Source organism: Nerophis ophidion, linkage group LG06 (assembly GCF_033978795.1).
Source record: "Nerophis ophidion isolate RoL-2023_Sa linkage group LG06, RoL_Noph_v1.0, whole genome shotgun sequence".
NCBI lineage: Eukaryota > Metazoa > Chordata > Actinopteri > Syngnathiformes > Syngnathidae > Nerophis > Nerophis ophidion.
Window position 1 is genome coordinate 7209539 of NC_084616.1, and position 27589 is coordinate 7237127.

At 41.3% G+C, this 27589-nt stretch overlaps 1 protein-coding gene across 2 annotated transcripts in view; it reads right to left on the reverse strand.

The window, feature by feature from the left end:
• Positions 1-4804: 4804 nt before the first annotated feature.
• LOC133554132 (uncharacterized) overlaps positions 4805-27589 on the reverse strand; it is a 51418-nt gene continuing 28633 nt past the window's right edge. Inside the window, exons 19-24 of one of the 2 annotated variants that reach the window (XM_061902544.1) lie at positions 22717-22865; positions 22543-22628; positions 22405-22474; positions 16093-16214; positions 12416-12595; positions 4805-5376 (exon numbers count right to left, since the gene is read on the reverse strand). In XM_061902544.1, the coding sequence (XP_061758528.1) occupies positions 5349-5376; positions 12416-12595; positions 16093-16214; positions 22405-22474; positions 22543-22628; positions 22717-22865 (635 nt within the window). In that variant the 3' untranslated portion in view covers positions 4805-5348. Of the gene's footprint in view, positions 5380-12415; positions 12596-16092; positions 16215-22404; positions 22475-22542; positions 22629-22716; positions 22866-27589 lie in introns of both variants that reach the window. The other variant, XM_061902543.1, reaches the window with a different exon arrangement.

Consider the following 27589-nt stretch of genomic DNA (forward strand, 5'->3'; position numbering starts at 1 on the left):
CACAAACATACACACACACACGCACAAACACACACCACAAACACACATTACAAACACACGCACAAACAACCACAGACACAAACACACACATCACACACGCACAAATACACCACACACACGCACAAACACACACCACACACACACACACACACAAACACACACCACACACACGCGCACAAACAAACATACACACACACACACCACACCACACACAAACATACACACACACGCGCACAAACACACACCACAAACACACACCACAAACACACGCACAAACAACCACAGACACAAACACACACATGTACACACACGCACAAACACACCACACACACGCACCAACACACACACGCACAAACAAACATACACACACACACCACACCACACACACGCACAAACATACACACACACGCACAAACACACACCACAAACACACGCACAAACAACCACAGACACAAACACACACATGTACACACACCACACACGCACAAATACACCACACACACGCACAAACACACACCACACACACACACCACACACACACCACAAACACACACACCACACACACACGCACAAACAAACATACACACACACACACCACACCACACACACGCACAAACACACACCACACACACGCACAAACACACACCACAAACACACGCACAAACAACCACAGACACAAACACACACATGTACACACACCACACACGCACAAATACACCACACACACGCACAAACACACACCACACACACACACCACACACACACACACAAACACACACCACAAACACACACACCACACACACACGCACAAACAAACATACACACACACACACACCACACCACACACACGCACAAACACACACCACACACACGCACAAACACACGCACAAACAACCACAGACACAAACACACACATGTACAGACACCACACACGCACAAACACACCACACACACGCACAAACATACACCACACACACACGCACAAACAAACATACACACATGCACACACACACACACACAACACAAGGCAACTAGACAGTACTGTTAGACAAATGTCTTTATTTGTTTATATTGTTTGTATTTTATTTTCTCTAATTAATTGCTAGCCTCAGTTGATGCTGAATTTCCTTTTCATCAAATTGCTCCGCCCATTTCCTGTTGAGAACCAGGAAGTGTTGACAGGTGTGGTCACCATGGTAGCCAACTTAAATGGGGTCCAGGTGTGAGCACGAGGGGGGTGATCGGAGGACAAAGAGTTTCGGAGCGTGACATGACTTGTGGCGACAACAATGTCAACATACTTTGTTATTTAGCCTACATTCTCATTCCATTTTGACAACATACAATAAAAGTATTGTCACATCCAACAAGAAAGTACAGTAGTGGACATTCTATCATGTACATGCGTCAAACTGATCAACACAGTCGCCCTCAGTATCAGCCCAGAGGTAAAGGCTGTAAAAGTACAATACATACGTCCATTTTATACCGCTTGTCCCAAACATCATGTCATGGCTGTCTTGACTTTCCAATCATTTATTTTCTTAAGATGTAGTGATTGTTGCTCACAAAAAACATTCCTGAAGTTTGCTTCTTTTATGAATTTATTATGGCTCTACTGAAAATGTCAAAAGTATACGTACAGCAATGTTCATATCTGCTTACATGTCCCTTGGCAAGTTTACCTGCAATAAGACACTTTTGGTAGCCATCCACAAGCTTCTGCTTACATTTTTCACCACAAAATTGCTGCAGTTTAGCTAAATGTGTTGCTTTTCTGACATGGACTTGTTTCTTCAGCATTGTCCACACCTTCAAGTCCGGACTTTGGGAAGGCCATTCTAAAACCTTCATTCTAGCCATTCCTTTACCACTTTTGAGGTGTGTTTATGGTCATTGTCCTGTTGGAACAGCCAACTACACCCAAGACCCAACCTCCCCCCTGATGATTTTAACTTGTCCTGAACAATTTGGAGCTAATCCTCCTTTTTCATTGTCTCATTTAAAGCAGCAGTTCCATTGGCAGCAAAACAGGCCCAGAACATAATACTACCACCACCATGCTTGACGGTAGGTTGGGTGTTCCTTGAGTTAAATTCCTCACCATTTCTCCTCCAAACATATTGCTGGGTATTGTGGCCAAAAAGCTCACTTTTTGTTTCATCTGACATCACATGGACAAAGATAGAACCTCCTGGAGGAAAGTTCTGTGGTCAAGCTACGTAACAAAGTACGAAGTCACGTAACTGAACTTTAAAACACAGGATCAATCAATCAATCAATGTTTATTTATATAGCCCCAAATCACAAATGTCTCAAAGGACTGCACAAATCATTACGACTACAACATCCTCGGAAGAACCCACAAAAGGGCAAGGAAAACTCACACCCAGTGGGCAGGGAGAATTCACATTCAGTGGGACGCCAGTGACAATGCTGACTATGAGAAACCTTGGAGAGGACCTTAGATGTGGGCAACCCCCCCCCCCCTCTAGGGGACCGAAAGCAATGGATGTCGAGCGGGTCTAACATGATACTGTGAAAGTTCAATCCATAGTGGCTCCAACACAGCCGCGAGAGTTCAGTTCAAAGCGGATCCAAGACAGCAGAGAGAGTCCCGTCCACAGGAAACCATCTCAAGCGGATCAGCAGCGTAGAGATGTCCCCAACCGATACACAGGCGAGCGGTCCATCCTGGGTCTCGACTCTGGACAGCCAGTACTTCATCCATGGTCATCGGACCGGACCCCCTCCACAAGGGAGGGGGGGACATAGGAGAAAGAAAAGAAGCGGCAGATCAACTGGTCTAAAAAGGAGGTCTATTTAAAGGCTAGAGTATACAGATGAGTTTTAAGATGAGACTTAAATGCTTCTACTGAGGTAGCATCTCGAACTGTTACCGGGAGGGCATTCCAGAGTACTGGAGCCCGAACGGAAAACGCTCTATAGCCCGCAGACTTTTTTTGGGCTCTAGGAATCACTAATAAGCCGGAGTCTTTTGAACGCAGATTTCTTGCCGGGACATATGGTACAATACAATCGGCAAGATAGGCTGGAGCTAGACCGTGTAGTATTTTATACGTAAGTAGTAAAACCTTAAAGTCACATCTTAAGTGCACAGGAAGCCAGTGCAGGTGAGCCAGTATAGGTATATATGTATGTATATATGTATATAAAGGTATATACAGTATAGGTATATATGTATGTATATATGTATATAAAGGTATATACAGTATAGGTATATATGTATGTATATATGTATATAAAGGTATATACAGTACAGGCGTAATATGATCAAATTTTCTTGTTCTTGTCAAAAGTCTAGCAGCCGCATTTTGTACCAACTGTAATCTTTTAATGCTAGACATGGGGAGACCCGAAAATAATACGTTACAGTAGTCGAGACGAGACGTAACAAACGCATGGATAATGATCTCGGCGTCTTTAGTGGACAAAATGGAGCGAATTTTAGCGATATTACGGAGATTAAAGAAGGCCGTTTTAGTAACGCTTTTAATGTGTGACTCAAAGGAGAGAGTTGGGTCGAAGATAATACCCAGATTTTTTACAGAGTCACCTTGTTTTATTATTTGGTTGTCAAATGTTAGAGTTGTATTATTAAATAGAGGTCGGTGTCTAGCAGGACCGATAATCAGCATTTCCGTTTTTTTGGCATTAAGGATGATCACAAACTGATTCGTCGAACACACAAATTGTATTTATTGATTGACATTTGACATAATTTGATGTAAAAAAAAAAAAAGAATCCAGTTCATAAAATGGAAAAGGAAAAAATTCAGTCCAAAAAAAGCTTTTGTTAATAAAGACACAAATTAACTTCCATATAATTGAGTATTTATGTGACAGCTAGAGGAACACATTTTTTGTGTGTATATATATATATATTTTTTTTTTATACTGCCAGAAGAACACGTATAAATGCATATATATATACATACTGTATATATATATATATATATATATATATGAATGTGCAATATATGTGTATGTATATATATATATATATATATATACTGCTAAAGGAACACGTATATATATATATACATACTGTGTGTATATATATATATATATATATATATATGAATGTGCAATACATGTGTATATATCCACATATACACATATGAATGTATATATATATATATATATATATATATATATACATACACATACATAAGTATATGTGTATATGTATATGTATATATATATATAAATATATATATATGTGTGTGTGTATATATATATATATATATATATATATATATATATATATATATATACACACACATAAGTATTTGTGTATATATATATATATATATATATATATGTCTTGATTGGATTATCCAGAGAATAGTGCTCGATACCGTGGTAGAGCGCAATATGTAGGTGTGGGAAAAAAATCACAAGACTACTTCGTCTCTACAGAACTGTTTCATGAGGGGTTCCCTCAATCATCAGGAGATTTCATCATCAATCTCCTGATGATTGAGGGAACCCCTCATGAAACAGTTCTGTAGAGACGAAGTAGTCTTGTGATTTTTTTCCCACACCTACATATATTTTATATATATATATATATATATATATCTATATATATATATATATACGTATATATATATATATATATATGTGTGTACATACGCATACATACAGAAGAAAGTATTTTCCGCCTCATTCCTCCAATAATAGCTATTTCTGTGTGTCTTGTTGCAGAAATGCATTGACAATACAAATACAACCAATGTGTTAAAGTGGGGGGGAAGGTTAAAAACACGGAACACTGACGTCCAATCAAATATTTTATTGTGTAAAAAGTGTGACTTTGCGTCAACAATAACCAAAAGTTGAAGTAGCAGCGGTTCTTGTGTACAGTACGTGTGTCGCCACACTTGTAATACCATTTGGTTCCTCAGGAGGCAGCAGCAAGTCAAAGTTGTGCAAAATTTGGACCAAAAAAATGACCATAAAACATGATTTGTTTTTCCCTGAGTGTGAAAACATCAAAGTGTGAGAAACACCTGATGAGACTACAACAATAAAACTGATGTCCATTACTCTTAATGCTTCGTGACCTTTTTCCTCAACTAAAAATCCAAAGCTGCAGACAATACACATGTGCACACAATATATAAAAAGAGTTGATAATCAATCCGTCACTTAAGTGGATGTATGTGATGACCTGTAAACACTTGGAGTGGGAATATTCTCTTTCAAGCTGATACAGGTGTAGATACCTGCTTCTTCAGATACCACGACCGATAACTTATTGGTATCTATTCTTTTCTAAATGTACTTTGTGTCCACCTTTCTTGGCTTGGAGGCAGGTGTCTTTAGCAGCAGGTGTCTTTAGCAGCAGGCCTGCTGATAAAGTTTGATGTTGTTGGTTTTTTTTATATAGGCAGAACATTTGGCTTGAATAGCACAAAAAATGTTTTCCTGTGAAAGAGTGAAGAAGTCCCCCACATGTTTGCTGGTGGTGTGAAAGAGTGAAGAAGTCCCACACATGTTTGCTGGTGATGTGAAAGAGTGAAGAAGTCCCACACATGTTTGCTGGTGGTGTGAAAGAGTGAATACATCCTACACATGTTTGCTGGTGGTGTGAAAGAGTGAATACATCCTACACATGTTTGCTGGTGGTGTAAAAGAGTGAATAAGTCCCCCACATGTTTGCTGGTGGTGTGAAAGAGTGAAGAAGTCCCACCCATGTGTTTGCTGGTGGTGTGAAAGAGTGAAGAAGTCCCACACATGTTTGCTGGTAGTGTGAAAGAGTGAATACATCCTACACATGTTTGCTGGTGATGTGAAAGAGTGAATAAGTCCCACACATGTTTGCTGGTGGTGTGAAAGAGTGAAGAAGTCCCACACATGTTTGCTGGTGGTGTGAAAGAGTGAATAAGTCCCACATACGTTTGCTGGTGGTGTGAAAGAGTGAAGAAGTCCCACACATGTTTTCTGGTGGTGTGAAAGAGTGAAGAAGTCCCACACATGTTTGCTGGTGGTGTGAAAGAGTGAATAAGTCCCCCACATGTTTGCTGGTGGTGTGAAAAAGTGAAGAAGTCCCCCACACGTTTGCTGGTGGTGTGAAAGAGTGAAGAAGTCCCACATATGTTTGCTGGTGGTGTGAAAGAGTGAAGAAGTCCCACACATGTTTACTGGTGGTGTGAAAGAGTGAAGAAGTCCCCCACATGTGTTTGCTGGTGGTGTGAAAGAGTGAAGAAGTCCCACACATGTTTGCTGGTGGTGTGAAAGAGTGAATAAGTCCCACACATGTTTGCTGGTGGTGTGAAAGAGTGAAGAAGTCCCCCACATGTTTGCTGGTGGTGTGAAAGAGTGAATAAGTCCCACACATGTTTGCAGGTGGTGTGAAAGAGTGAATAAGTCCCACACATGTTTGCTGGTGGTGTGAAAGAGTGAATAAGTCCCCCACATGTTTGCTGGTGGTGTGAAAGAGTGAAGAAGTCCCCCACATGTTTGCTGGTGGTGTGAAAGAGTGAAGAAGTCCCACACATGTTTGCTGGTGATGTGAAAGAGTGAATAAGTCCCACACATGTTTGCTGGTGGTGTGAAAGAGTGAATAAGTCCCACACATGTTTGCTGGTGGTGTGAAAGAGTGAAGAAGTCCCACACATGTTTGCTGGTGATGTGAAAGAGTGAATAAGTCCCACACATGTTTGCTGGTGGTGTGAAAGAGTGAATAAGTCCCCCACATGTTTGCTGGTGGTGTGAAAGAGTGAATAAGTCCCACACATGTTTGCTGGTGGTGTGAAAGAGTGAATAAGTCCCACACATGTTTGCTGGTGGTGTGAAAGAGTGAATAAGTCCCACACATGTTTGCCGGTAGTGTGAAAGAGTGAAGAAGTCCCATACATGTTTGCTGGTGGTGTGAAAGAGTGAATAAGTCCCACACATGTTTGCTGGTGGTGTGAAAGAGTGAAGAAGTCCCCCACATGTTTGCTGGTGGTGTGAAAGAGTGAATACGTCCCCCCACATGTTTGCTGGTGGTGTGAAAGAGTGAATAAGTCCTACACATGTTTGCTGGTGGTGTGAAAGAGTGAATAAGTCCTACACATGTTTGCTGGTGGTGTGAAATAGTGAATAAGTCCCACACATGTTTGCTGGTGGTGTGAAAGAGTGAAGAAGTCCCACACATGTTTGCTGGTGGTGTGAAAGAGTGAATAAGTCCCACACATGTTTGCTGGTGGTGTGAAAGAGTGAAGAAGTCCCACACATGTTTGCTGGTGGTGTGAAAGAGTGAATAAGTCCCACACATGTTTGCTGGTGGTGTGAAAGAGTGAATAAGTCCCCCACATGTTTGCTGGTGGTGTGAAAGAGTGAAGAAGTCCCACACATGTTTGCTGGTGGTGTGAAAGAGTGAATAAGTCCCACACATGTTTGCTGGTGGTGTGAAAGAGTGAATAAGTCCCACACATGTTTTCTGGTGGTGTGAAAGAGTGAAGAAGTCCCACACATGTGTTTGCTGGTGGTGTGAAAGAGTGAATAAGTCCCACACATGTTTGCTGGTGGTGTGAAAGAGTGAATAAGTCCCACACATGTTTGCTGGTGGTGTGAAAGAGTGAAGAAGTCCCACACATGTTTGCTGGTGGTGTGAAAGAGTGAATAAGTCCCACACATGTTTGCTGGTGGTGTGAAAGAGTGAAGAAGTCCCCCACATGTTTGCTGGTGGTGTGAAAGAGTGAATAAGTCCCACACATGTTTGCTGGTGGTGTGAAAGAGTGAATAAGTCCCACACATGTTTGCTGGTGGTGTGAAAGAGTGAATAAGTCCCACACATGTTTGCTGGTGGTGTGAAAGAGTGAAGAAGTCCCACACATGTTTGCTGGTGGTGTGAAAGAGTGAATACATCCTACACATGTTTGCTGGTGGTGTAAAAGAGTGAATAAGTCCCCCACATGTTTGCTGGTGGTGTGAAAGAGTGAAGAAGTCCCACACGTGTTTGCTGGTGATGTGAAAGAGTGAATAAGTCCCCCACATGTTTGCTGGTGGTGTGAAAGAGTGAATAAGTCCCACACATGTTTGCTGGTGGTGTGAAAGAGTGAAGAAGTCCCACACATGTTTGCTGGTGGTGTGAAAGAGTGAATACATCCTACACATGTTTGCTGGTGGTGTGAAAGAGTGAATAAGTCCCCCACATGTTTGCTGGTGGTGTGAAAGAGTGAATAAGTCCCACAAATGTTTGCTGGTGGTGTGAAAGAGTGAATAAGTCCCACACATGTTTGCCGGTAGTGTGAAAGAGTGAATAAGTCCCACACATGTTTGCTGGTGGTGTGAAAGAGTGAATAAGTCCCACACATGTTTGCTGGTGGTGTGAAAGAGTGAAGAAGTCCCACACATGTTTGCTGGTGGTGTGAAAGAGTGAATAAGTTCCCCACATGTTTGCTGGTGGTGTGAAAGAGTGAATAAGTCCCACACATGTTTGCTGGTGGTGTGAAAGAGTGAAGAAGTCCCACACATGTTTGCCGGTAGTGTGAAAGAGTGAAGAAGTCCCATACATGTTTGCTGGTGGTGTGAAAGAGTGAATAAGTCCCACACATGTTTGCTGGTGGTGTGAAAGAGTGAAGAAGTCCCCCACATGTTTGCTGGTGGTGTGAAAGAGTGAATACGTCCCCCCACATGTTTGCTGGTGGTGTGAAAGAGTGAATAAGTCCTACACATGTTTGCTGGTGGTGTGAAAGAGTGAATAAGTCCTACACATGTTTGCTGGTGGTGTGAAATAGTGAATAAGTCCCACACATGTTTGCTGGTGGTGTGAAAGAGTGAAGAAGTCCCACACATGTTTGCTGGTGGTGTGAAAGAGTGAATAAGTCCCACACATGTTTGCTGGTGGTGTGAAAGAGTGAAGAAGTCCCACACATGTTTGCTGGTGGTGTGAAAGAGTGAATAAGTCCCACACATGTTTGCTGGTGGTGTGAAAGAGTGAATAAGTCCCCCACATGTTTGCTGGTGGTGTGAAAGAGTGAAGAAGTCCCACACATGTTTGCTGGTGGTGTGAAAGAGTGAATAAGTCCCACACATGTTTGCTGGTGGTGTGAAAGAGTGAATAAGTCCCACACATGTTTTCTGGTGGTGTGAAAGAGTGAAGAAGTCCCACACATGTGTTTGCTGGTGGTGTGAAAGAGTGAATACGTCCCACACATGTTTGCTGGTGGTGTGAAAGAGTGAATAAGTCCCACACATGTTTGCTGGTGGTGTGAAAGAGTGAAGAAGTCCCACACATGTTTGCTGGTGGGGTGAAAGAGTGAAGAAGTCCCACACATGTTTGCTGGTGGTGTGAAAGAGTGAAGAAGTCCCCCACATGTTTGCTGGTGGTGTGAAAGAGTGAAGAAGTCCCACACATGTTTGCTGGTGGTGTGAAAGAGTGAAGAAGTCCCACACATGTTTGCTGGTGGTGTGAAAGAGTGAAGAAGTCCCACACATGTTTGCTGGTGGTGTGAAAGAGTGAAGAAGTCCCACACATGTTTGCTGGTGGTGTGAAAGAGTGAATAAGTCCCACACATGTTTGCTGGTGATGTGAAAGAGTGAATAAGTCCCCCACATGTTTGCTGGTGGTGTGAAAGAGTGAATAAGTCCCACACATGTTTGCTGGTGGTGTGAAAGAGTGAAGAAGTCCCACACATGTTTGCTGGTGGTGTGAAAGAGTGAATACGTCCCACACATGTTTGCTGGTGGTGTGAAAGAGTGAATAAGTCCCACACATGTTTGCCGGTAGTGTGAAAGAGTGAAGAAGTCCCACACATGTTTGCTGGTGATGTGAATGAGTGAATAAGTCCCACACATGTTTGCTGGTGGTGTGAAAGAGTGAATAAGTCCCACACATGTTTGCTGGTGGTGTGAAAGAGTGAAGAAGTCCCACACATGTTTGCTGGTGGTGTGAAAGAGTGAAGAAGTCCCACACATGTTTGCTGGTGGTGTGAAAGAGTGAATAAGTCCCCCACATGTTTGCTGGTGGTGTGAAAGAGTGAATAAGTCCCACACATGTTTGCTGGTGGTGTGAAAGAGTGAAGAAGTCCCACACATGTTTGCTGGTGGTGTGAAAGAGTGAAGAAGTCCCCCACACGTTTGCTGGTGGTGTGAAAGAGTGAATAAGTGCCACACATGTTTTCTGGTGGTGTGAAAGAGTGAATACGTCCTACACATGTTTGCTGGTGGTGTGAAAGAGTGAAGAAGTCCCACACATGTTTGCTGGTGGTGTGAAAGAGTGAATAAGTCCCACACATGTTTGCTGGTGGTGTGAAAGAGTGAATACGTCCCCCACATGTTTGCTGGTGGTGTGAAACAGTGAAGAAGTCCTCCACATGTTTGCTGGTGGTGTGAAAGAGTGAAGAAGTCCCCCACATGTTTGCTGGTGGTGTGAAAGAGTGAATAAGTCCCCCACATGTTTGCTGGTGGTGTGAAAGAGTGAAGAAGTCCCACACATGTTTGCTGGTGGTGTGAAAGAGTGAATAAGTCCCACACATGTTTGCTGGTGGTGTGAAAGAGTGAATACGTCCCCCACATGTTTGCTGGTGGTGTGAAACAGTGAAGAAGTCCTCCACATGTTTGCTGGTGGTGTGAAAGAGTGAAGAAGTCCCCCACATGTTTGCTGGTGGTGTGAAAGAGTGAATAAGTCCCCCACATGTTTGCTGGTGGTGTGAAAGAGTGAAGAAGTCCCACACATGTTTGCTGGTGGTGTGAAAGAGTGAAGAAGTCCCACACATGTTTGCTGGTGGTGTGAAAGAGTGAAGAAGTCCCCCACATGTTTGCTGGTGGTGTGAAAGAGTGAATAAGTCCCACACATGTTTGCTGGTGGTGTGAAAGAGTGAAGAAATCCCCCACATGTTTGCTGGTGGTGTGAAAGAGTGAAGAAGTCCCACACATGTTTGCTGGTGGTGTGAAAGAGTGAAGAAGTCCCACACATGTTTGCTGGTGGTGTGAAAGAGTGAATAAGTCCCCCACATGTTTGCTGGTGGTGTGAAAGAGTGAGTAAGTCCCACACATGTTTGCTGGTGGTGTGAAAGAGTGAAGAAGTCCCCCACATGTTTGCTGGTGGTGTGAAAGAGTGAGTAAGTCCCACACATGTTTGCTGGTGGTGTGAAAGAGTGAAGAAGTCCCACACACGTTTGCTGGTGGTGTGAAAGACTGAAGAAGTCCCCCACATGTTTGCTGGTGGTGTGAAAGAGTGAAGAAGTCCCAAACATATTTGCTGGTGGTGTGAAAGAGTGAAGAAGTCCCACACATGTTTGCTGGTGGTGTGAAAGAGTGAATAAGTCCCACACATGTTTGCTGGTGGTGTGAAAGAGTGAAGAAGTCCCACACATGTTTGCTGGTGGTGTGAAAGAGTGAAGAAGTCCCACACATGTTTGCTGGTGGTGTGAAAGAGTGAAGAAGTCCCACACATGTTTGCTGGTGGTGTGAAAGAGTGAAGAAGTCCCACACATGTTTGCTGGTGGTGTGAAAGAGTGAATAAGTCCCACACATGTTTGCTGGTGGTGTGAAAGAGTGAATAAGTCCCCCACATGTTTGCTGGTGGTGTGAAAGAGTGAAGAAGTCCCCCACATGTTTGCTGGTGGTGTGAAAGAGTGAAGAAGTCCCACACATGTTTGCTGGTGGTGTGAAAGAGTGAAGAAGTCCCCCACATGTTTGCTGGTGGTGTGAAAGAGTGAATAAGTCCCACACATGTTTGCTGGTGGTGTGAAAGAGTGAATACGTCCTACACATGTTTGCTGGTGGTGTGAAAGAGTGAATAAGTCCCACACATGTTTGCTGGTGGTGTGAAAGAGTGAATAAGTCCCCCACACGTTTGCTGGTGGTGTGAAAGAGTGAAGAAGTCCCCCACGTGTTTGCTGGTGGTGTGAAAGAGTGAAGAAGTCCCCCACATGTTTGCTGGTGGTGTGAAAGAGTGAAGAAGTCCCACACATGTGTTTGCTGGTGGTGTGAAAGAGTGAATAAGTCCCCCACATGTTTGCTGGTGGTGTGAAAGAGTGAATAAGTCCTACACATGTTTGCTGGTGGTGTGAAAGAGTGAAGAAGTCCCACACATGTTTGCTGGTGGTGTGAAAGAGTGAATAAGTCCCACACATGTTTGCTGGTGGTGTGAAAGAGTGAAGAAGTCCCACACATGTTTGCTGGTGGTGTGAAAGAGTGAATAAGTCCCCCACATGTTTGCTGGTGGTGTGAAAGAGTGAATAAGTCCTACACATGTTTGCTGGTGGTGTGAAAGAGTGAAGAAGTCCCACACATGTTTGCTGGTGGTGTGAAAGAGTGAATAAGTCCCACACATGTTTGCTGGTGGTGTGAAAGAGTGAATAAGTCCCCCACAATGGTGTGACGTTTAGGACAGATTACGGGTCATCCTGCCTCATTGGAGCCGGTTCTAAAATGGAGGATAAAGGTGTTTTACCTGAGCTGCGGGGGAGGAGAGTGGCACAGGTGGGTGAGCTCCTCGCAGGCAAAGTAGTCCTTGAGCGGGGCGAAGAGGTGTCGGATGACGGGCACGCACCAGGCCTTGCCCAGCACCTTCTGCCTCTGCTGGCGGTTCATGTTCCTCACGTCCGTGTAATGCTTGGGGAAGCCGAAGATCCTGGTCAGGATAAGACGGAAGAGGAAAAACTGTTCACATGGAATACTGACTAAACGCCTTCATGACAGTTTGACCCTGGAACAGACTATTCCTACCTGCGGGATAAATGAGCCGAGCCCCGCCCACTCACTGACACGTACCTACCTTAGTCGCGGCTACGCTACCTTTGCACCAACTCCTTGTTAGCAAGATTTGGCCTTTTTATGCTTATTTGTCTTCAGTAACATCATAACAACAATTAGCTTTATTGTCTCCCAGGAGAAACTATGCTAACACGTCTATGAGTGTCTGTGTTAGCAATATTAACTTACAATCTCATTTTGTTTGCATTGTTCCACTTTCACTAATTGCTCAGTAAATCCGGCAAAACGTCAGCGTGGAGTTACTGAGTCTGTTTAGCTGATTGGAGAGCTAGCTTGTGCAGCTAGTGGGTCCATGTCCATGACTTCTGTTTTGTCTTATCAGGCGACACGGTAAAGAATCTGGGTATTATCTTCGACCCAACTCTCTCCTTTGAGGCACACATTAAACGCGTTACTAAAACGGCCTTCTTTCATCTCCGTAATATCGCTAAAATTCGCTCCATTCTGTCCACTAAAGACGCTGAGATCATTATCCATGCGTTTGTTACGCCTCGTCTCGATTACTGTAACGTATTATTTTCGGGTCTCCCCATGTCTAGCATTAAAAGATTACAGTTGGTACAAAATGCGGCTGCTAGACTTTTGACAAGAAGAAGAAAGTTTGATCACATTACGCCTGTACTGTATATACCTTTATATACATACATATATACCTATACTGTATATACCTTTATATACATATATACATACATATATACCTATACTGTATATACCTTTATATACATATATACATACATATATACCTATACTGTATATACCTTTATATACATATATACATACATATATACCTATACTGTATATACCTTTATATACATATATACCTATACTGTATATACCTTTATATACATATATACATACATATATACCTATACTGTATATACCTTTATATACATATATACATACATATATACCTGTACTGTATATACCTTTATATACATATATACATACATATATACCTATACTGTATATACCTTTATATACATATATACATACATATATACCTATACTGTATATACCTTTATATACATATATACATACATATATACCTATACTGTATATACCTTTATATACATATATACATACATATATACCTGTACTGTATATACCTTTATATACATATATACATACATATATACCTATACTGTATATACCTTTATATACATATATACATACATATATACCTGTACTGTATATACCTTTATATACTTATATACATACATATATACCTATACTGTATATGCCTTTATATACATATATACCTATACTGTATATACCTTTATATACATATATACATACATATATACCTATACTGGCTCACCTGCACTGGCTTCCTGTGCACTTAAGATGTGACTTTAAGGTTTTACTACTTACGTATAAAATACTACACGGTCTAGCTCCATCCTATCTTGCCGATTGTATTGTACCATATGTCCCGGCAAGAAATCTGTCTTCAAAGGACTCCGGCTTATTAGTGATTCCCAAAGCCCAAAAAAAGTCTGCGGGCTATAGAGCTTTTTCATTTCGGGCTCCAGTACTCTGGAATGCCCTCCCGGTAAAAGTTCGAGATGCCACCTCAGTAGAAGCATTTAAGTCTCACCTTAAAACTCATTTGTATACTCTAGCCTTTACATAGACTCCCTTTTTAGACCAGTTGATCTGCCGTTTCTTTTCTTTTTCTTCTATGTCCCACTCTCCTTTGTGGAGGGAGTCCAGTCCGATCCGGTGTCCATGTACTGCTCGCCTGTGTATCGGCTGGGGACATCTCTGCGCTGCTGATCCGCCTCCGCTTGGGATGGTTTCCTGCTGGCTCCGCTGTGAACGGCACTCTCGCTGCTGTGTTGGATCCGCTTTGGACTGGACTCTCGCGACTGTGTTGGATCCATTATGGATTGAACTTTCACAGTATCATGTTAGACCCGCTCGACATCCATTGCTTTCCTCCTCTCCAAGGTTCTCATAGTCATCATTGTCACCGACGTCCCACTGGGTGTGAGTTTTTCCTTGTCCTTATGTGGGCCTACCGAGGATGTCGTAGTGGTTTGTGCAGCCCTTTGAGACACTAGTGATTTAGGGCTATATAAGTAAACATTGATTGATTGATTGATGGTTTTACTGCCCTGTTACAGACACGGTTTGGAAACAACTAAGGTATGTAAATAAACGTTTAAAAAAATATTTCTGTGTAAAAAAAGTCATTCACAAGGTATATATCTGCGACTAATATATGAACAATATTTTTTTCTTCTAAAATTTTGTGGGTGTGGCTCATATCCTGGTGCGCTCTATAGTCGGGGAAAATCCGGTAGTTGACATACGGTTGCACTTAGTAGTTCCTGCCTAGTCTACACAAATATAAGTGTAGACTAGACACTTGAGGTGCGTGTCTGAGGGCCTTTTAGAGACTAATTAGGTTGGCTAACAAGTGCGGGGAAGTTATGGACGTTGGACAAACTTGTGAGGCTGTGGATAATTCACTGAAATTGGTTGAATTTGTTGTGAATCGCACATTCCTGAAGGCATTAATTTACAGCTGTGAGACAGTTGGGAAGGTTAAATGTGACTCGAAACATTGCCTGGGTACTTAATAAAGCGGGGACGGCGTGGCGAAGTTGGGAGAGTGGCCGTGCCAGCAACCTGAGGGTTCCTGGTTCAATCCCCCACCTTCTACCAACCTCGTCACGTCGGTTGTGTCCTTGAGCAAGACACTTCACCCTTGCTCCTGATGGTTCGTGGTTAGGGCCTTGCATGGCAGCTCCCGCCATCAGTGTGTGAATGTGTGTATGAATGGGTGAATGTGGAAATAGTGTCAAAGCGCTTTGAGTATCTTGAAGGTAGAAAAGCGCTATACCATTTTGTACACATGGGATACTTCTAAGTCTTCTTTCTTAATCCATAGTCATGTTTAGTATTTCCCCACGTAGTGTGTCTTCACTTGACCTCCTTGCATTTATCTTATGTCCGTTAGTAAACTCTTTGTTTTGTCTTAAGGGCTCCAGTCGGTCGGCTCACAGAGCTGTTTTAGCCAGTTCCTTATCTGTTTTGAAGTAGCAGCTGCATTTCTTTGTGGGCCAGAGGGGCTGTTTTCGCTCTACATAAGTTGACTCTTTCGGTTTGGATTTAGAGCTGGCTTGCTGATGCTATTGTCGCGTTGTAAGGGCTGGTCTCCTGAAGCTTCAGTAAAACTTGGCAAAGGAACCATTCTGTCTCTGGGGTCCTTCTGACTCAACATATATGTCCTCCAAAAGAACTTGGGATTGACCAGTGTGTTTTATTCCCAAGGGACGACTGACTGAACACACACACACACACACACACACACACACATACACACACGTACACACACACAAGTCTTACTTTTCAAGCTCTGTGATCCACAAGTTGTCCTCTTTGCCGTTACAGAGGACAGGAAGTAGAGAGACGTTTTTGCCCTGCTTCAGAGAGTTTGGGTTTGTTGTGATAGTTCTCACTTTGGTGACCTGGAACCAACAAAAAGCTTACTATTATTATATCATTTACGCCTTCAAGTAGGTGAGTCCAGGCTGAAAATAACAACAAAAATAAAGTTATTCATGACCTATGAACTAGTATTGTATGTCTGGGTGGGCGTTCTGCTTTGGAAATCATTTGTAGCTCTTTTAGAGATCACATTTCGTTCTCCTTCAAACCTTCACATGTTGCACAATGAGATATTAGCATGTGTAAAATATATCATTACAGTTTCTACGAGCAGTTCTGTAATTTACAGTAGTAACAGCACATCATGATTAACAACACACAAACGAACAACACACACGTGATCAGTACTTGTTTCAGCATAGTAGGAGTTAAAAGCCTTTAACACTCTTACACTGTTAGCTATAAGCTAACTAGTGACATTGACAAGCACACATATCTGGCTGTTAGTGACATTGATTGTGACCCACGTTATAACCTGACACTTATAGAGCAGGGGTGCCCATTACGTCGATCGCGAGCTACCAGTCGACCGCGGGGGGTGTGTCAGTCGATCTCCAGCCAAGCTTTTAAAAAAAAAATAGACCTAAAAATTAGTGATCATCAATTTTCACCAAGACGTCACTTAAATGACATTCACGGTACCGGAGGGTCTTGTGAGATGACGCTGGCTGCTGCAAGATCATTATTATGAAAATATGACCGAGAGGAAGGCGAGAAACACTTTTTATTTCAACAGACTCTCGCGCCGTACCTTCCCTCAAAACTCTAAAGGCCGACTGCACATTTCCTATCTTCACAATAAAAGCCCTGCTTCATGCTGCCTGCGCTAACAAAATAAGAGTCTCGGAAAGCTGGCGTGCACAAGTGATGTGCACGCCAGCTTTCTGAGGGATCGCTTGTGCACGCCAGTTTTCCGAGACTCTGTATTTAGTTAGCGCAGGCAGCATGAAGCAGGGCTTTTATTGTGAAGACAGGAAACGTGCAGTCGGCCTTTAGAGTTTTGACGGAAGGTACGGCGCGAGAGTCTGTTGAAATAAAAAGTGTTTCTCGCCTTCCTCTCGGTCATATTTTCATAATAAAGATCTTGCAGCAGCCAGCGTCATCTCACAAGACCCTCCGGTACCGTGAATGTCATTTAAGTGACGTCTTGGTGAAGATTGATGATCACTCATTTTTAGGTCTATTTTTTTTAAAAGCCTGGCTGGAGATCGACTGACACACCCCCCGCGGTCGACTGGTAGCTCGCGATCGACGTAATGGGCACCCCTGCTCTATAAGTGTCAGGTTATAACGTGGGTCACAATCAATGTCACTAACAGCCAGATATGTGTGCTTGTCAATGTCACTAGTTAGCTTATAGCTAACAGTGTAAGAGTGTTAAAGGCTTTTAACTCCTACTATGCTGAAACAAGTACTGATCACGTGTGTGTTGTCCGTTTGTGGGTTGTTAATCATGATGTGCTGTTACTACTGCTAACTAAATACAGAGTCTCGGAAAACTGGCGTGCACAAGCGATCCCTCAGAAAGCTGGCGTGCACATCACTTGTGCACGCCAGCTTTCCGAGACTTTTATTTAGTTAGCGCAGGCAGCATGAAGCAGGGCTTTTATTGTGAAGATAGGAAATGTGCAGTCGGCCTTTAGAGTTTTGACGGAAGGGACGGCGCGAAAGTCTGTTGAAATAAAAAGTGTTTCTCGCCTTCCTCTCTGTCATTTTTTCATAATAATGAACTGGCAGCAGCCAGCGTCATCTCACAAGACCCTCGGGTGCTGTGAATGTCAATCAAGCAAGCTACGGAATTTGCCGCCAATGTTTTTCTTGTAAAGTGTATGGAAGCTGGATGAATTAGATGCCAAAAACCAACCACTTTCATGTGGTATTGTACAGAAAGGACAACTTTTTTTCTCCTCCATTTGAAAATGTGGGCGTTATCATTACTGTCTGATTCCAATCAATGCAAGTCATCAGAATCAGGTAATACACCAACTTATATTCTTGTCTTTGTGAAAGAAAGACATCTATATGTGTTACACATGCTTGTATTATCATTAAACACATTTAACTTGTTTACAAAAATGTCTCTTTCATAAATAAATAAATATAATTAATATATATAAATGAGGTAGATCCCCTCGAGTTGGTCAATTGAAAAGTAGCTCGCCTGCAGAAAGTGTGGGCACCCCTGTTATAGAGCGTATGTGTGGACTCTTTAGTGGCTGAGTCCAGTGAGGACGTCTGTTGAGAGAGCAGCTGTTTGAGATATGACAGATGAAAGAGTAGCTTTTGGCCTGGTTTTTAAGGCAGAAAATGAGCAGTTTAGGTAGGTTTTGCTAAAGTTTTTGGTGTGGTTGGGGATGACAACAAACAGTTTCAGTCAATAAAGTGATGGTTGGACCCCATGTCCTCCTTAAAAGGACTGGAGAGACAGTAAAAGAATTGAACATTGTTTTATCTGTTGTGACCGCTTGTTGTCTCACAATGCAGCATCCTGCAGAATAAATTATGTATCAATTTTGTACAAATAATTTATACAAATTCAAGTTGTCACCTTGTGTAAAGGAATAAAAAGAGAATACAACAACTTCATTCAGTTGAAAAGACTGCAAAGACAAGATACTTCATGTTCACACTGAGAAACTTAAAATGTAATGGCAGCAACACATGTCAAAAAAGGCTTTTTTACCAGTGTGTTACATGGCCTTTCCTTTGAACAACACTCAGTGCAGGTTTGGGAACTGAGGAGGCACATTTTTGAAGTGGAATTCTTTCCCATTCTTGCTTGATGTACAACTTAAGTTGTTCAACAGTCTCCTCCCTCATATTTTAGCCTTCACACATTTTCAATGTCTGGACTACCCGCACTCTTTTACTATGAAGCCACGCTGTTGTAACACCTGGCTTGGCATTGCCTTGCTGAAATAAGCAGGGGCGTCCATGATAACAACATATGTTGTGTAAGATGTGTAAGTTAGCCGTGCCTTGGCCACTAAAACACCCCCATACCACATGCTGCCTACAACACTTTCACCCTAGAACAATCACTAATACACCCCCATACCATCACACATGCTGCCTAGAACACTTTCACCCTAGAACAATCATTAATACACCCCCATACCATCACACATGCTGCCTACAACACTTTCACCCTAGAACAGTCCCCATGGTTCTTTTACTCTTTGATCCACAGTTTCCAAAAACAACTTGAAATGTGGACTCGTCACACCACAGAACACTTTTCTACTTTTCTGGGTGTTGTTGATAAATAGCTGTGGCTTTGCATAGTAGAGTTTTAACTTGCACTTACAGATGTAGCAACCAACTGTAGTTACTGACAGTGGTTTTCTGAAGTGTTCCTGAGCCCATGTGGTGATATCCTTTACACACTGATGTGGCTTTTTAATGCCCGAGGGATAAAAGGCTCCTCTCTGGGGCCGGGGGGGTACTAGGACGACAGGGGATGCAAAACCATAACAGTGCAATACGTTTTCATAACATGGTCACTACTGCCTACTTTGTCTTGTTATAGTCTTATTTTACTGTTATATTTTTATTCCCATTGTTGCTTTTCAGTTTTTATTCTTATTGTAATATTTCTCTATTTTGTTTCCATTTAAACCCCCATTATTTACTTTTTACTTTTATTTAAATTGATCTCAACTCTGTACATTGCTGCTGGAATTTTAATTTTCCTGAAGGAACTCTCCTGAAGGAATCAATAAAGTACTATCTATCTATCTATCTATCTATCTATCTATCTATCTATCTATCTAATATCATGGCTTATGTGCAGTGATTTCTCCAAATTCTCTGAACTTTTTGATGATATTACGGAGCGTAGATGGTGAAATCCCTAAATTCCTTGCAATAGCTGCTTGAGAAATGTTGTTCTTAAACAATTTGCTCAGGCATTTGTTGACAAAGTGGTGACCTTCGTCCTGTCCTTGTTTGTGAATGAGTGAGCATTTCATGGAAGCTGCTTTTATAGCCAATCGTGGCACCCACCTGTTCCCAATTAGCCTGTTCACCTGCGGGATGTTCCAAATTCCTTAACTTTCTCACTCTTTTTTGCCACTTGTGCCAGTTTTTTTCAAACATGTTGCAGCCATCTAATTCCAAATAAGCTAATATTTGCCAAAAATAAGAAAGTTCCTCAGTGTGAACTTGAAATATCAATCAATCAATCAATCAATCAATCAATGTTTACTTATATAGCCCTAAATCACTAGTGTCTCAAAGGGCTGCACAAACCACTACGACATCCTCGGTAGGCCCACATAAGGGCAAGGAAAACTCACCCAGTGGGACGTCGGTGACAATGATGACTATGAGAACCTTGGAGAGGAGGAAAGCAATGGATGTCGAGCGGGTCTAACATGATACTGTGAAAGTTCAATCCATATTGGATCCAACACAGTCGCGAGAGTCCAGTCCTTCGGGGCGCCGCCATCTTGGATCATATCTTGGATCATATCGTGTCTTTGCAGTCTATTCATGGTAAACTACCGACCGGTGTCTCCCCTTCCCTTTATTTCAAAAATCCTCGAAAAAATTGTTGCGGAGCAGTTAAATGAACACTTAGCGTCTAACAATCTATGTGAAACCTTTCAATCCGGTTTCAGGGCAAATCACTCCACGGAGACAGCCCTCGCAAAAATGACTAATGATCTATTGCTAACGATGGATTCTGATGCGTCATCTATGTTGCTGCTCCTCGATCTTAGCGCTGCTTTCGATACCGTCGATCATATTTTATTAGAACGTATCAAAACACGAATTGGTATGTCAGACTTAGCCCTGTCTTGGTTTAACTCTTATCTTACTGATAGGATGCAGTGCGTCTCCCATAACAATGTGACCTCGGACTACGTTAAGGTAACGTGTGGAGTTCCCCAGGGTTCGGTCCTTGGCCCTGCACTCTTCAGCATCTACATGCTGCCGCTAGGTGACATCATACGCAAATACGGTATTAGCTTTCACTGATATGCTGATGACACCCAACTCTACATGCCCCTAAAGCTGACCAACACGCCAGACTGTAGTCAGCTGGAGGCGTGTCTTAATGTATTAAACAATGGATGTCCGCTAACTTTTTGCAACTCAACACCAAAAAAACGGAAATGCTGATTATCGGTCCTGCTAGACACCGACCTCTATTTAATGATACAACTCTAACATTTGACAACCAAACAATTAAACAAGGCGACACGGTAAAGAATCTGGGTATTATCTTCGACCCAACTCTCTCCTTTGAGGCACACATTAAAAGAGTTACTAAAACGGCCTTCTTTCATCTCCGTAATATCGCTAAAATTCGCTCCATTCTGTCCACTAAAGACGCTGAGATCATTATCCATGCGTTTGTTACGCCTCGTCTCGATTACTGTAACGTATTGTTTTCGGGTCTCCCCATGTCTAGCATTAAAAGATTACAGTTGGTACAAAATGCTGCTGCTAGACTTTTGACAAGAACAAGAAAGTTTGATCACATTACGCCTGAACTGTATATACCTTTATATACATATATACATACATATATACCTATACTGTATATACCTTTATATACATATATACATACATATATACCTATACTGTATATACCTTTATATACATATATACATACATATATACCTATACTGTATATACCTTTATATACATATATACATACATATATACCTATACTGTATATACCTTTATATACATATATACATACATACATACCTATACTGGCTCACCTGCACTGGCTTCCTGTGCACTTAAGATGTGACTTTAAGGTTTTACTACTTACGTATAAAATACTACACGGTCCAGCTCCAGCCTATCTTGCCGATTGTATTGTACCATATGTCCCGGCAAGAAATCTGCGTTCAAAGGACTCCGGCTTATTAGTGATTCCCAAAGCCCAAAAAAAGTCTGTGGGCTATAGAGCGTTTTCATGTTGTATTCTCTTTTTATTTAGCATTTACACAAGGTGACAACTTCACTGTTTTTGGGCTTTGTCTTTCGAGGCTCTTTCTCTCGTACCTCTGGTCAGTTTTTAATGATGTGAAATCTAGCGTCAGGTTGTCCATGTGGTCCACGTGGCCCACCTCTTCTATTAAAGGGGATAAGTTCCTGTCTAAAGTATGAAGCAGCACACAGGTGCCAGACTTGCGGGCCCAAGCACGGTGCGAGTACGGCCTGAGACTCAGGAGTAGGAGACCCACTCACCCTGGCTTCTCTGCCGATCTCCAAACAGTCCTGGAGGTTCAACTTGTCACTTTGGGAGGCCGTGATGGGTCTGAAGGAGACCAGGACACTTTAACACAACGGCCTAGAAGAGTCAGCGGGATGGAGAAGCGGACTCACCTGCTCATCCCTGGAATGTTCCCCCAGAAGTAGCGAGCTCGGTGGGCCGGGCTGACTTTGACAGCGTCCACCAGGACTGGGTTGCACTGTCGAAGGAGAACCCGAGCGTGAGGATGAAGGAGAGACCACGTAAACAAACAAACAAACAAAAGGAAAGAGGGCGGCCAGAAGAACCTCCAGGAAGCGGCAGATGTTGACTTTGTCGTGAGTGTTCATGAAGACTACGTTCTCAAACAGCCAGAAGAACGGCCTGGGGTCTTTTTCCTTGGGCTTCAGCATCTGCAGGACGCGGTAGAAGTCAAAGAAGAGCCTTCCGGAACCCTCTGAAAGTGAGAAGGGGTTTTTTTAGCACTTTTATAGCGCTCCAAAATGAATGAAGACCACAGGACTGCAGGTATTAAAGTCACGTTTTGGTACAATTCTTCATTTCTTGGCCACCAACAGAAGCAACAAGTATGTGGCGGCCACCTTCTTTGATATTGTTCATCTTCTGTACTACTTACTTACAAAATGACTGTAGCTTTGTGTGACAGGAGGAGACAAAACAAACCCTGACCACAATGCAATATGAGGTCCTCTCCAAGGTTTCTCAAAGTCAGCATAGTCACTGGCGTCCCACTGGGTGTGAGTTTTCCTTGCCCTTATGTGGGTTCTTCCGAGGATGTCGTAGTCGTAGTGGCTTTGAGACATTTGTGATTTAGGGCTATATAAATAAACATTGATTGATTGATTGATAAAATGCTAACATGGTGAAGTATGGAGATATATTACCCATCATGCATTGTAAAGGATTTAAGATAGGTGTCATTGTAAATGATGTAATGCCTATTTTATCATGTCCACAGAACACTTTTCCACTTTGCATCAGTCCATCTTAGATGATCTCGGGCCCAGAGAAGCCGGCGGAGTTTCTGGATGTTGTTGATAAATGGCTTTCGCTTTGCATAGTAGAACTTTAACTTAAACTTACAGATGTAGCGACAAACTGTATTTCGTGAAAGTAGTTTTCTGAAGTGCTCCTGAGCCCATGTAGTGATATCCTTTAGAGATTGATGTCGGTTTTCGATACAGTGCCGTCTGAGGGATCGAAGGTCACTGTCATTCAATGTTGCATTGTAAAGGATTTAAGATATGTGTCATTGTAAATGATGTATTGCCTATTTTATCATGTCCACAAAGTTGAGTAAATGTGTTACGTACGACCAGGTAAAAGTTATTCTGACTCAGTCTGACGTAAAAGATGAACGTCCTCCTTCTCTCAGTTTCCATCACATTGGAAGTATCAAAACTTTCATCTCAGCCGGGAATCCATTATTTGATTCCCGGCTGAGATGAAAGATTAATCAACCTATTTTTTTATCCTTCCAAACATCCCAGATTACCAGGAATTCTAGGTTTTCCAGGACATTTTTCAAAACTTGTCCAAGTACCACATCAACACATTGCTGGGAATGACCAGTAATTCAGGTGCTATATAATCAATCTTCTACATATCCCACATACCTCAACTGACTTCAGCAGTTCCAAAGTCAACATTTTTCTTTCTCTTTTTAGTGCTGACATTAGCATGCTAACATTCAAGCTTTTTTTTTTTACATTTTTTGAAACTTATTTTGCAGGCATACACCTTAGTGTCATAGTACTTGGTACGTGACAGATGCTAAATGTTAGCATGCTAGCATAATAACTTTAAAATGCTAACGTTTTTTTGCTAAATTTGCAGCCGTTTAGCCCAGAGTCATATACATTGTTGCATGACACATGCTAACTGTTAGCATGCTAAGATTAGCATTTTAGCCATTTTTACACCTTTACAGTCAATACACTTGGCACATGATCTACAAACCCCGTTTCCATATGAGTTGGGAAATTGTGTTGGATGTAAATATAAACGGAATACAATAATTTGCAAATCCTTTTCAAGCCATATTCAGTTGAATATGCTACAAATACAACATATTTGATGTTCGAACTCAAAAACTTTTTTTTTGTTGCAAATAATAATTAACTTAGAATTTCATGGCTGCAACACGTGACAAAGTAGTTGGGAAAGGGCATGTTCACCACTGTGTTACATCACCTTTTCTTTTAACAACACTCAATAAACGTTCGGGAACTGAGGAAACTAATTGTTGAAGCTTTGAAAGTGGAATTCTTTCCCATTCTTGGCCCATGATACATGTTAACTTTTAGCATGCTGGCATAATAACTTTAACATGCTAACATTTTTTTTGCTAAATTTGCAGCCCAGAGTCATATAAATTGTTGCATGACACATGCTAACTGTTAGCATGCTAAGATTAGCATTTTAGCCATTTTTACACCTTTACAGTCAATACACTTGGTACATGATCTACAAACCCCGTTTCCATATGAGTTGGGAAATTGTGTTAGATGTAAATATAAACGGAATACAATAATTTGCAAATCCTTTTCAACCCATATTCAGTTGAATATGCTACAAAGACAACATATTTGATGTTCGAACTCAAAAACTTTTTTTTTGTTGCAAATAATAATTAACTTAGAATTTCATGGCTGCAACACGTGCCAAAGTAGTTGGGAAAGGGCATGTTCACCACTGTGTTACATCACCTTTTCTTTTAACAACACTCAAATGTTTGGGAACTGAGGAAACTAATTGTTGAAGCTTTGAAAGTGGAATTCTTTCCCATTCTTGGCCCATGATACATGTTAACTTTTAGCATGCTGGCATAATAACTTTAACATGCTAATATTTTTTTTGCTAAATTTGCAGCCCAGAGTCATATAAATTGTTGCATGACACATGCTAACTGTTAGCATGCTAAGATTAGCATTTTAGCCATTTTTACACCTTTACAGTCAATACACTTGGTACATGATCTACAAACCCCGTTTCCATATGAGTTGGGAAATTGTGTTAGATGTGAATATAAACGGAATACAATAATTTGCAAATCCTTTTCAACCCATATTCAGTTGAATATGCTACAAAGACAACATATTTGATGTTCAAACTCATAAACTTTTTTTTTGTTGCAAATAATAATTAACTTAGAATTTCATGGCTGCAACACGTGACAAAGTAGTTGGGAAAGGGCATGTTCACCACTGTGTTACATCACCTTTTCTTTTAACAACACTCAAACGTTTGGGAACTGAGGAAACTAATTGTTGAAGCTTTGAAAGTGGAATTCTTTCCCATTCTTGGCCCATGATACATGTTAACTTTTAGCATGCTGGCATAATAACTTTAACATGCTAACATTTTTTTTGCTAAATTTCCAGCCCAGAGTCATATAAATTGTTGCATGACACATGCTAACTGTTAGCATGCTAAGATTAGCATTTTAGCCATTTTTACACCTTTACAGTCAATACACTTGGTACATGATCTACAAACCCCGTTTCCATATGAGTTGGGAAATTGTGTTAGATGTAAATATAAACGGAATACAATAATTTGCAAATCCTTTTCAACCCATATTCAGTTGAATATGCTACAAAGACAACATATTTGATGTTCGAACTCAAAAACTTTTTTTTTGTTGCAAATAATAATTAACTTAGAATTTCATGGCTGCAACACATGCCAAAGTAGTTGGGAAAGGGCATGTTCACCACTGTGTTACATCACCTTTTCTTTTAACAACACTCAAACGTTTGGGAACTGAGGAAACTAATTGTTGAAGCTTTGAAAGTGGAATTTTTTCCCAATCTTGGCCCATGATACATGTTAACTGTTAGCATGCTGGCATAATAACTTTAACATGCTAACATTTTTTTTACTAAATTTCCAGCCCAGAGTCATATAAATTGTTGCATGACACATGCTAACTGTTAGCATGCTAAGATTAGCATTTTTACACCTTTACAGTCAATACACTTGGTACATGATCTACAAACCCCGTTTCCATATGAGTTGGGAAATTGTGTTAGATGTAAATATAAACGGAATACAATTATTTGCAAATCCTTTTCAACACATATTCAGTTGAATATGCTACAAAGACAACATATTTGATGTTCAAACTCATAAACTTTTTTTTTTGTTGCAAATAATAATTAACTTAGAATTTCATGGCTGCAACACGTGACAAAGTAGTTGGGAAAGGGCATGTTCACCACTGTGTTACATCACCTTTTCTTTTAACAACACTCAAACGTTTGGGAACTGAGGAAACTAATTGTTGAAGCTTTGAAAGTGGAATTCTTTCCCATTCTTGGCCCATGATACATGTTAACTTTTAGCATGCTGGCATAATAACTTTAACATGCTAACATTTTTTTTGCTAAATTTCCAGCCCAGAGTCATATAAATTGTTGCACGACACATGCTAACTGTTAGCATGCCAAGATTAGCATTTTAGCCATTTTTACACCTTTACAGTCAATACACTTGGTACATGATCTACAAACCCCGTTTCCATATGAGTTGGGAAATTGTGTTAGATGTAAATATAAACGGAATATAATTACTTGCAAATCCTTTTCAACCCATATTCAGTTGAATATGCTACAAAGACAACATATTTGATGTTCGAACTCAAAAACTTTTTTTTTGTTGCAAATAATAATTAACTTAGAATTTCATGGCTGCAACACGTGCCAAAGTAGTTGGGAAAGGGCATGTTCACCACTGTGTTACATCACCTTTTCTTTTAACAACACTCAAACGTTTGGGAACTGAGGAAACTAATTGTTGAAGCTTTGAAAGTGGAATTCTTTCCCATTCTTGGCCCATGATACATGTTAACTGTTAGCATGCTGGCATAATAACTTTAACATGCTAATATTGGTTTTGCTAAATTTGCAGCCCAGAGTCATATAAATTGTTGCATGACACATGCTAACTGTTAGCATGCCAAGATTAGCATTTTAGCCATTTTTACACCTTTACAGTCAATACACTTGGTACATGATCTACAAACCCCGTTTCCATATGAGTTGAGAAATTGTGTTAGATGTAAATATAAACGGAATACAATTATTTGCAAATCCTTTTCAACACATATTCAGTTGAATATGCTACAAAGACAACATATTTGATGTTCGAACTCAAAAA